The 12,894-nt window shown below is 30.4% G+C and overlaps 1 protein-coding gene across 3 annotated transcripts in view; it reads right to left on the bottom strand.

Annotated features, from left to right (window-relative positions):
- Positions 1-1,424: 1,424 nt before the first annotated feature.
- LOC142329466 (large proline-rich protein BAG6) overlaps positions 1,425-12,894 on the bottom strand; it is a 96,067-nt gene continuing 84,597 nt past the window's right edge. For all 3 annotated transcript variants that reach the window (XM_075374126.1, XM_075374127.1, XM_075374128.1), the window contains exons 21-23: positions 9,877-10,014; positions 7,110-7,266; positions 1,425-2,679 (exon numbers count right to left, since the gene is read on the bottom strand). In XM_075374126.1, coding sequence (XP_075230241.1) covers positions 2,471-2,679; positions 7,110-7,266; positions 9,877-10,014 — 504 coding nt within the window. In that variant the 3' untranslated portion in view covers positions 1,425-2,470. The remainder of the gene's footprint in view (positions 2,680-7,109; positions 7,267-9,876; positions 10,015-12,894) is intronic.

Raw genomic sequence — 12,894 nt, 5'->3', positions numbered from 1 at the left:
TTGAAAGTACAGAATTTCCTATTTAGGGGATATAAAATTTCAAAGCTACCTAGATCAGTATTTTTAATAGTATATTGGATTTTTGTTTAAATTTTTGAATAATGACATTACATTAAGTTCCTTTCTGTTTTAATTTATAATTTATATCCTCTGATTTTAAATTATAATTTTAAAAAATCATTTTATTTCAATAAAAGTAATACTTCAAGTTACAAACACCCTTTTATAAGGTTGTTATTATTATTAATAAAAAAAATTCTCTTATTCTAAAAAAAATTACAATAATTACCCGTATCAAACAACAAAACAGTGCTATTTTCATGTAACTCAACACCGCATTGTGGCATATGAGAAAGTAACTTATAATGCTTTCATCAAAATCTTTGATAACTTAACCCATTTAAAAACCATTTTGCCGTAACTAATTAAAAATACGTAAAAATTTTATTTCTACAATATCAATAAAACTCTCTTGTCAAGTTATAATTTAAAAAACATATATTTTCTGCATCTTTGTTTAACTTATGCAAATAATAAATATGTGCTTCAATAACACTTCTTTTTACATTAATTTAATACTCTCAAAATCTTTTTTTATAATTAACTGTAAACATTATGATTATTTTTCCCCATGAAGATTTTACTGAGTTTTTTATCCATTCACAGATACCTGCGCAGTCCTCTTTTTATTCATAAACAATCCACCTACCCATTTGACATGATCTATCATAAAATGTATATTATTTATGTATTGATTTGAATAAAATATTTATTTATAATGACTAATATTCGCTGTAACATTTAGGTGGAATTTCATACTTACATGTAAAATCTGTTAATTTGGAAAGGTATAACATACAAAATTCATGTAATGTGCACGTATTAAATTTTAGGATTTTCAATATTATGTTAACTTCCAAAATTAAGAAACTGAATTTTTTCACAAGATATACTTTTCATTTTGATGCTACTCCATGAAACTTCTCTATAATTTTAATATGTATTGTGGTTAAATTTACATTTATCAACATAAAATGTAAGTGAAGCTGTTTTATTGTTACTACAGTCCACACTATTATATAAAAAAAAAATCTAAAAAACCTTTACAAAAGAAAAAATACTGGTAATAAAATTTTAACACTAATCATCATCATCAATGTCAAGGGTAAAATAAGGTGTTTTCAAAACATTCATTTAAAGTACTTCCCAAATATTTGTCCATTTCAATACCAGTACAAATGAGAAATAAACTGTCATATAAGAATAGCATTGTACATAATGTTTATGTTAACACAACGCTTGCTACCTCCTAACAAATAAATAAATGGTAACATTTTTTTTTTCAAAATCTTGGAAAAAGTTGTAAACTACTAGTGCAATATATAAATAAGTAAAATATATAAGGTAATCAAAGGAACAGCATAAACATTTCAATACAAAGTATTGTGCTTTATTATCTACAAATCATATATATAATAGTAAATTTTTTCTAGGTAATAAATATTGATTTTTAAAACTATTAACTAGTTCACACACTAGTTTAAACAGAATTTAAATTAATTTATTTGAAAGGATATTTTTCGTAGGCAATATTATATATAAAAGTAATATTAAATGGAGTTCAAATTATAATGCCAGAGTTCAACTTAGGAAATAAAAAAATAACTTGGATTACACAACAAAAGATGCTGGCTACATAGATTTTTAAACCAAACATCATATTTTTTTATCTACCTACCTACCAACATACCTCTATATTCCTCTATAACTCATACATTCTTATATCTTATCTGTCTCACATATTTTCATCATAGTCTTTTACGGAAATATTATCACATCTTACAGCAAATGTAGATTAAAATTATTCCTTATTTCTATAATATAACAATAATTATCTCATAATACTAAGCTTAATATATAAACATATATTAACAATAATGTAATAACTAATCACTTATTATTTTAATTTACTACTAATAATGAATATTAGCTTTATTATTTCTTATGTAAATATACGGTAGCTAATCAGTCAATTAAAAAGTAAACAGAGACAAGAATAATGAAAAATGATAATAAAATTCTAATAGCAGTCAGTACATGAATAGTGTTTTGTATGTATTTCAAATATATTACTTATCATTAATAAATAAATGTTACAAGATATTATGTACTACTTAACTAGACGATAATAATAATACACTAAGTTTGCTAATTTTCCTATTAAACAAAAGGAAAACAAATAATTGGTGTTATTAACAAATTACCTAATGAATTAAATTTAATTTTACTTTTCAGTGACAATCCAGAAAAAATTTATTCATTTCAACAAGTGATAAAAAAATCAAAGAAAAATATTATAAAATAAATTTTCAGAAGAATTTTTTCAATACGATATATTTAAGAACATATTATAAAATTTAATTAACTGATAATTAATTATATTTTATTACATTTTATAAATATACATCTTTTATTTGGTGTCAAAATATTTAGCAGCATTGGGATACTTATCAGGTGTATAATCAGGATGTGACTGTAAATTTTGTCGTACGCTAGCTCTTATTTGATCTCGATATGCCAACCTCAGAGTAGGATCTGCACCAGCACCCTGAGCTACAACTCCAACTTCTACACCAGGAGCAGTCACTCCAGCTGCTCCGACTGCTGCTTGCATATTTTCTGGAAGAAAAAAATTTTGTAAGTTAACTTTTATATGTTTGGAACTCCAACAGTTATACATAACTGAAATTAGCTGTTTAATTCTAGCTCAAGAATTTCTGATGAGCTGCTTGGCATGTAATCAGAAGGGAAGAAATATAGAAAGTAAACTGTACAAATACTTGAAGAAACTTTGGTGAAATAACAATGCAACTTTGAAATAAAGAACTTTCTGACAATACATAAAATTTAAAAATCACATTGATTTAGACAAAATTGAGATTACACATTGTGAATCACAAAAAATATTTCTCTTTATCAGATCAAAAGTCACAGACAACAGTATCCAGGATAATAGGATACATATGAATGTTCTAGACCAGTTCAAGGTCAAATCACGGGCTTGCATTCCTGGGGTGCCTCAGGTTTGACATCACAGGTAGGGGGGTGACTTGACACGGTCAAGTCATCATCTCCTCCTCAACCTATCACCTCCACATCTAATGAAAGACATATTTCACATAGTGTAAATAGAACTAAGAGCCTGAGCTGTCATCGATTCACCTCGTTAGATAGGGAAAGTAAATTGCATACACCTAATCCAGTTCGAAGACCACCTCCCTCTCCACTGCGATTAGAATCAATACCCATTCTTCTCCTATGCACACCCAAGAATATGATGGTGACAGTGATGCATCACTGTGGTTCAGTTTAAACAAAAGACCTTGTAACCCTGAAGGTGAAGTAGTTAATGAGTTATTAGAGGCATTATTAAGTCTGAAAAAGCAATAAAAAGACACACACGTATGAATAAACTGTGTGACAAATCAAAATCTCCAGGAACAAAACTATCATCTACTAGCAAAGAAAAATTCCCGAAACAAAGAATGCATGATGATGATACAAGAACAACTGACTCTGAACTGCCAAGACTCCATTCCAATCTGCGACAGTCAAGACCTGAATACATTTACTGGGATGATCAAAATGAATTGGTCAATAGACTTTGAGATCTTTACGACGAATATAGCACTGGTAATACAGGCATGAACAACGAAATTGTTGCCGTAGTGGAGGAGTTGAAAGAGCATGGTATCGTTTAAATGACTACACCATCACTGGTGGTTGTAGTAGTATATTGATTTTGTTTTTACAGTTCTTATATGTAGAAGATGCTGAGATTAAAGATTGGTAGCAGTAGTGGTAGTCGCAAAAGATGTAGGCTATTCGCAACCCATCAGGTGTTGGCTTTGCTTTGACCACAGACAATGTTATGAAAAGAAAACAACAGTGCAACATAGCCAATCCCAATAAGGAGGGGAATGTCGTCAATTGCGGGTGGGTTGCCAGTATGTTTAACAAATACAATAACCACATTAAAGAACACTTTATCGAAGAGTATATAAACAAACTATCTAAAGTTATGGATGAAATAAAAACTGTGATGGTACCATTAGAAACGATATCAAAGGAAGATAAAAGATTTCATGAATGAGGTTAAGTTACTCATACATGAATCAGAAGCGATCAAATATATAAAAAAAAACTATCAAAGTCTGATGATATAAATCAAACGATTAATGACATAAGAGATAAACAGTTAAAATTAAATCAAAATTACATGAATTAGAAAACAATTGTTTAAGCGAAAATTTCATCACCCAAGATTTCTTGCAGCTAATCTCACAACATACTTCGAAAATAGAACGAAGGACTTCATGAATGACATTAAGTTACATGTAATGGAAGCGTTCATAGGACATGATATCAATAGCGATGAAGCAAAGTTAATTAGGGAGAAAACAAACGAGGAGAACGAGATTAGGGAGAAACGACTGGGAAGACTTTACCCAAAGGTTTTGAAATCAGACCCGATGTTGCTGATAATTTCCAATATGGTTAATAAGGCTTCACAATTTGTAACTATAGGTGGCTGTGGCAAATAGATCGGTGAAGAAGTGAAAAACAAAAACTAGGAAAAAAGGTGATGGAATTGCGTCATCATTGGGTAATGTTATCGGCACTGTAGTGAATACAGCTACAGATTATCTACCAGTAGAGCTCACTTAACTGGCTATTGGTACTGCAGTCCTGGCGCTAAACTGGAAAAGAGATTGAGAAGAGGTGATCCTGGCATAAATAAGTTGGATCAGGCATGCAAAGAGCTTATGCTAAATACAAAGTTAATGTGTACAGAGCTGAGCTGAGGAGTTGGCCAAATGGGGCTTGGCAGAGTGTGACTGCATCAGATTCCAGCTTAGCAGAAAAGCATACACTTGGGGGTGTTACAAATGCAATGAAGTTGGAATCAAAAATCAGTGGTATAGTCAAGAAAAATAAATGTGGCAGTCAATTAAATCTTAAAAAGAAATAACAGGTAATATACCAATCCAATGAGCGAATGATAAGGAATTGACAAAGCACAATAGAGCATTAAACATACCTTGCTTTAGAGGCATTTTCCTGCAAGATAATTTATTGAATAAGCCATGGAAGAGAAGAGGCAGCTATAGTCAATCTGGATGTGACTAAGGACCAGATATACATTGGGTCTGCTACAGGAAGGTGGATCAAGCGGCAGACTATTTTTTGGAGGAGGAATTTTGCCGATAGTATTGGCAAAATTCCTCCTCCATTAGAACTGATGAGCTACTTCGGCAAGAACAATGATGTTTTCTACAACTATACCAGATATCAGGCTAAGGATGATGTAAAATATGTGTCACCTTTGCCTATGGTTTCTGTGTGATATGGCTGGATACGTTATGATAGACCATAGTTTTAGAGCTATACAGTGTCTGATTTAAAAAGCTGGTTAATTAGTAGTAGACACACAGAGGCATTTATATTGTAGATGTGGAATTACAACACATCTTGTCAGTTTATACACTAGCATTTGTAGTCAGCTCTGAGATAATGACAAGATTAATTACAGAACATCTGTTGGTATGTTAGAGAGTTTGTTTATGAAAGCAGGTAATATTGTAAATAGAGAAACAGAAATTCAACTATAGTTAAAATTCTGAGAAATTACAAGGAGCACTTTTAGAAGAAATAAGGGAAAATCTTAATTGAGCTGCACAGCATGCTTAGTGATATTTCAAAGCAAGCAAACATACTTTAAAACATTACCTTACAACTGCTATTGGTATGTGCAGTGAAATCCTCTAAATAATGATGAATACATAGAATATCTATTTGAAACAAAAAGTAGTGTAATACTGTGTATCATAAACGATTATGAATATAAAAATTCCTATTCATTTAGTAAAGAGTTTTATAAACATTACAATAAACCGATTAATGATTTAATAAAAGAATGTTGCTGAAGGTTACTTCAGTTAAAACTAGAATAACGTATTTTAAAAAAATTTTTTTTTTTGTAGAATGATGTCGCTCTCACTGTCCATTCAGCGGTAAAGGATCTTCAATCACGCACACGTTCATTCCGGAGTTGGAACTGTCACCAAGACAATAGGAAATAGATTACAGTACATAATGACTGGTAACAACATACCGAACGTGAAAGAGAATGTTAACAGATTTACATTCGCTTATCAAGCAGATGTAAACAAAGATGAAAACAACAATTGTATTGTAAAGCAAAAAGGTACTGTTGCTATACCTTCAGGCTGCTATGAGTTGGATGATATTGCAGAGCATACTGAAAACCATAAGGAAGATTTAGGATAGGTTGTACATATTAGAGTCAACAATACGTTGCAGACAAAAATAAAAAGCACTGTATATGTAGATTTCACTGACGAACATAGCTTAGCTTCTTTGCTGGGCTTTAAACCAAAACTGCTGCCACCTAATGTTATGTACTTTTAACATCAGATTATTAATAAACATGGTTTACCAAGACTAACTGAATTTATAGCTCTTTAACAGTCCAAAAACAGGTTGCTACCTAAAAGATAATGTCATAGCAGATACAACAGCCTTGAATTTTTAATGAGCATCTAATTTTAAGGATTATGATCCCTTTATCAACGGCTAAAATATATTTTTCTGCCCTTTATCAACGGCTAAAATATATTTTTCTGAAAGTATCAACAATTTCTCTATATAATGTAATACTCTATTTAACAACGTTCCTCATACCACTAAACAACTAGACCAATATAAAAAATATAACTGAAATAACAGTAGGAGCTATATAACTATGAAAAGTATCCAAAAATATATTTATTAAGTGAAAGTTGTTTAGAGACAGATAACAAACATATTTATCACAATTAGTATAAACTTATCTTAGAAAATCCTATCTTATCTTATCTTAGACTTAGAAAATTGGTTTTAAAATATTAAGATTTGTCAAATCAAGTTTTAAAAAGTACTGCAATTGTTTAAATAGTATATTTTCTAAGCAGTTAATGATGGATGGCAAAATATTAAGTAAAGCACACATTAAAAAAACATTATTTTAATGAATATATAAGCCTTACCAGATATGACTTGTGAAAGATTTCCCTGAGGTTTGGCAGAAGTTATTAATTTACGTCGTTTGGATGGCATGCCAGAAAGGTAAGCATCACTAAATGGAGGTTGAGGATTCTGCCGGCGTTGACGTTGAGTATCACGTGTAATAATTGGTACCCAGTCCTGTAAGCAAACAAGTCTTTCTTCTAAAACATATCTTTATACAATATATATATATATATATATATATTATGTCTCAAATAAAAAAAAATAATAACCACCAAACACAGTAACAAAATCTAGAAAACTAAAATCAAAAGTTGACTTTCACGGGATCCTGCATCATCAGTCGGTACTAAATTCCAAAATTACAGCAAACAAAAACAAAAAATTTAGAAAACGTAAACCCTATTAAGCACAAAACCTGAACAACTCAATGCCAATTGGAATAATAAATTTAAAACGTCACTCAACTACGTACATAAACACTGTTCCCAACTGCGACAATTTAATAATATAAAAATGTTTATAAATATAAATAATACACTACAAAAAATGTTTAATAACAACATAAAAGAAAAAGATATACACAACAGTAATGGTATATACAAAATAAAATTTAAATGCATAGGACAAACTGGGAGAAAATTAGATATAACAAACAAATGAGATCTTTCAAAAATCAAAAAAATGATCCTAATTATGTAATACTTTTAACAAAAGGACATACCCCTAATGAAAATGGAAGAATAAACAAAATTAATTCACAAATATGTTGAAGAATGAAAATTTAAATATCTTTAAATTAAAAAGTAACAATAAAATAATCATAAATGAACCATCAATCACACGGATATCCTTTTCAAGAACCTCGATTAATTGAAAGCAGGAAAGAGATAAATAAAATTAAAAAATAAGTATAACCATTAATAACAAATAAACAAGAAGGCTAGATAAGGTATGACATCGAATATAGGGTTGGGCGTAAACGCTATATAAAGATAACAGAAACATAAAGTATCAGTACAGTAACTTTTGGCAATGGAAAGGTTTAAAAATGTGTCAACAAGAGATAAAAGAATGAAGCTAAGAAAGGTAAGCGGTAGTTAACATAGAAACTATAGTGATCTTAGCAGAAAAGATAACATTAACTATTATTATCTTAACAACAATTTCCTAGTGATATTTCCTACAGATTCTCAAATTTCATTTTGTAAATGAATATCTTGGGACTTTTATGATTAACAGTACTTTTTAAGTGGCTCCATAGAAAGTAATCTGATGGTGACAAGTCAGATGATCTTGCTGACCATTCTATTTAACCTCTTCGACCAATCCATCTTGCAGGAAAAATTAAAAATTTCATGTATCTAAAAACTGAATGAGGCGTGAAACCATCTTGAAACCAAATGTTTTGGAGTTTGGGCCATCTCGATTTCCTCCCGAGGGAAGAAGATCCCGCCTTGTAGCGTGTCAGGTCTCTATACCACCCCCACCCCCTCTGTTCCTAGCCAGTAATAGCTTTAGCGGAGGGAGTTGGGGCCAACAACATTTTAAATGTTTGGAATGATATGGTTGAGAACAAAAACCTCATATTTCACTGTATTTAAATTTCCATCAATAAATATAGGCCGCCCCATCTATCGTCTACTAATAATACCTGCCCATACTTTTACTTTGACTGGATACTCTGTGTGCCTCACGATACCAGTGTAGATTAATATAGAGTCCCGAATCAACAATTATGACAATTCATATGGCCATATAAAAAAATCACAAAAATCATATAAAATCAGCTTCATCACCATAAATGACAACAAAGTTACTACAAAAAAAAAAAACACAGATATGTTGTTTAATAAATTAGGATTTGCATAAATATAGTTCATCATCATTTTGCAAAACTAAACTCTTCAATCGTAGTCATCTTCATTAAGTTCTAGCACCAGATTAATTTTGAAGGTTTGAAATTTTCACTTTTTAATGTTCAAATCATTGAACTATAGCTAATGTTATGTTTTTTGCTGCTGTTCCAAATTGAGGTATGAGGGGATTCTCAATAAATTCTTCTATAATCTCTAACAATTTGTTATTATTTGTTGCAGATTTTGGCCTCGCTAGTTTATTCAATATATCCATTCAATCAATTTTTTTTACACATATTTATGTGCGATAACAGTTCCTTAAATTTTCAAAATCCAAATTTTGTCTCGCTGCAATTCTGGGCACGCACGAAAACACCAATATTTGATTCAATATTATTAAAATGTTTGTAGCAACAGAAAACATCATCCTGAGATGTACAAAAAATAAGTCATGATTTGAAGATATTGTGACAACAGTTTGGATAAATCAAAAGTTCAGTCTAATTAGTTCCTATACATGTAGGACAATATCAGACTAAATATTATATACTCCAAAGTAAAACATACTATTTTATACATAACATGTAACACTTACTGTAAAAATGAGTTTGGGAGGCAGGTAAAACAGTCAACTGCATCCTCACAACCTACTGAACCCAAAACACCTGCAACATCTCAGGAAATAGCAGCCTCAAAATTACATAATATAAAGATTAAATTCAATCAGCCAAAATGAAATTCAAAAACTAAGTTTCTGTAAATCTCACAGGTTAAAAATGTTTGGTATAATTTTTATACATTTTTGGCATTTGCTACTTAGTAGCTAATAACCATGCTATCGAATTTAAAAAAATGCAGTATATTATAACTGCACACAACTGAAGAACCAAACCTGAAAAATATTTAAAATAATAATTCATACACTTACTGAAGGAAGTGAGTTGTGCCAATCTTCAGATCCAAGTAGTACATCCGGCAGAGATTCAGTATTAGTTATTTCTGCTGTTGCTGGAAGTACAGCTTCTTCAATGCATTCAACATTATTTGGTGGTTCAGTGTCCATAGGCTAAAAAATTAAAAACAACTTCCAGTTAACTGCAATCAAAACATCCTAAAAAAGTTTTTATTTAAAATTAAAAAACAATAAAATTGAAATTAATATCACATTCAAGAAGTAGAAAAAGACAATACAGATGATCCCTGGAACACAAATATTATTTGCATACATGTAATCCATAAGCAACTTACAGTACAAAATAACTGATAAGCTCAACAACTTATTTAACCTTTTCTCATCAGTTTTAGCCACTAAACTGACGCCATAAAAGTCAGTTTTAAAACGTTGTTACAAAATCATTTTATATGGCATCTAAGTTGGTTATTTTTTTTGTGTTTACAAAGAAATCAGTTTTATTATACAATTTGAACAATGTTTATACAATGTAAAATGTTTTATTTAGACTAGAAAGAATATGACCATTTTTTTCTCAGAAATGTGCTTGTGTGTGTGTGACTTGTGTATTATAATTGCTATAAGGGTAATACGAATTTATTTATTATTTACAAAAATAGCTTATCTTACTAGCAACATATCAATGTATTGAAAGTCATAATAAATTATGATATATGGCATACAAAAAAAAAGGTATTTGTGGTCATAAATATGTCACTTTTACTTAAGGTCTATAAATATATTTTCTGACAAATGATATCGGTAAACATGTAACACATAACGATTCGTAATGAATAACACTATACAGTAAAAATTGATTTTTGTGGATCTGAATAGCTTTTTGAGTGGTGGGAATTTTTATAAAACGTAGCTTTCTGAATCTCTTTCACTTATACTAACATATGTTACTAATCTGTGATTTATGACACGGGTTCTTCATCATATTTTGCCCAATTTTCAACCGATTTGCATGAAAGTATTATTTTTAAAAACAGCAAACTAAGTTTTATAAACACAAAGCAAAAAAAAAATTTGTTAATAAAAAACGCGGTAGAAATGCGCAAAAAAAATATCCAATCGTAACGGGTTTTTTTGTGAAAATCTGTTTAATAAACTGTAATTTTTTGAAATTTTTTCACAAGAGCATAATACTATTGTTCAGCGTGTTTCTGGATTGGTTCGCGCCCTGCTGGTTCCAGGTTTGGCCGCTTGGCTGGATAGTACTAGTCTCAATTGGCTGCGGGATATGTTAGCGGCAAGTTGTTACTCGAACTATAGACGTTCGGATATTATGTTTTTATATGTACTTGTGTGTTAATAGTAATAAGTGTTTGTATTATTATAATAAGATTTTGAGCAATTATGCATTTATTTTATTTATTCTCCCGACGGATGAACCACCTGTTGGATTTACAGTCCGCTTAATAGATATTTTTAGTTTTTAGACTCAACATATGGTCCTCTTATCGGGCAGGATAATTAATATTTTTGTGTGTTATAAGGCCTCATTGACAGTGTTAGAGTGTAAAAATATGAATAAATAAACAGTGACTTCGGGTAACTCGTTATGTTAAAGGTTTCTATAAAAATTCAGTGCTAATAATATGCTACGGGTGCATTATCAAGGGCCATGTTAAAAGTTTTTGTTAACTGGTGATTGAAACTTCGTATATTCTGTGTATTATTGGTGAGATTAAACATTTATTTAACGTGCATGAATCTGATTCTACACATTATATCAGCTTCTTGCCTACGTTATCAACATCGCCGGCCAGCAGTCGCATACCACAACGCTGAGTCATTAATGATGTCATGCAGCAGTCTGGATTATTATGAAGTGCGTAATATCAGTTTAATCAATTTATTTTGAGAATCACTATCAGCCTTCTTAATTATCCTTTATGTTTACTTTTTAATCATTAGCTTATCAACCTATAATTCCTTCCTTATTCATATTAAGACTACATATTCATCATCAGCCGTAATTGATTACGATAATTAGCTCATTGTCAATGTATTATATGTTATATTGCCTACATATTACCGTTATTACTTCGTTTTTTTTTTATGTTTATTTTATATTTGTTTATTTCTTAAGTGCAGTTATTATTACATTGTTAACAATGGATAAGACTGAGAAAGCAGATCTTGTTAAAAAACGAGGTTTTCACAAGGCTACCATAACACGAGCCTAAACGTTCATCACAAGCACTTATGACCCCCAGCGTCATAGCATACACAATGTTAGCGCAAGATTACACCTGCTAATTGATGCGTTCAATAAATTCACTGAGTGTCAGTGAAGATTTTGAGCAATTACGCATTTATTTTATTTATTCTCCCGACGGATGAACCACCCGTTGGATTTACAGTCCGCTTAATAGATATTTTTAGGTTTTGGACTCAACTATGAAGGGAGGCAATCAGATACCAACATATTTTTGCGGAGCGCTAATCAACCGCAGATCATTGTGATGGGAAAAGGTTAAGTTTCTTGCGATCACAAATGTCAGTATGTTTTTGTGCTTTTAAATCCAACTCACATGTTTACCATACACATAATTCATAAAAACTTCTTGGAGAAAACTATTATTATTTCAACAAATAAGTATCCCATCTACTGATATCAATGTTTTTTTTTTTTTGTGGGATAACAAAACATGAGCTAAATAAGCTTTAGTTATGATTTCAAGTATAGCATCAGTTTTAAAGCTCCAAACTCGTAAGTACTCTCTGTTCTTATAAATAATTATTGTTAAATATGATATAATATCTGGGATCAGAACATCATTTTCGTTTAAGACAGGATAAACCAAGAATACAGAAACCTATTTTTCATTTCTATTTCTATTTTTTCATTTGTACAAACAACTCAATTATAAAATAATCTTATTACAGCTGTAAATAAGCAAAAACAGTAGGTACGTAAAACAAATTCTGATTAAGAAAATAATGAAAATGTTTAAACATTCTTTCACTTTCAATTAAAAAATG

The sequence above is a fragment of the Lycorma delicatula genome, chromosome 8 (genome assembly GCF_047948215.1).
Source record: "Lycorma delicatula isolate Av1 chromosome 8, ASM4794821v1, whole genome shotgun sequence".
NCBI lineage: Eukaryota > Metazoa > Arthropoda > Insecta > Hemiptera > Fulgoridae > Lycorma > Lycorma delicatula.
This window is presented reverse-complemented; position numbering and strand designations above follow the sequence as displayed.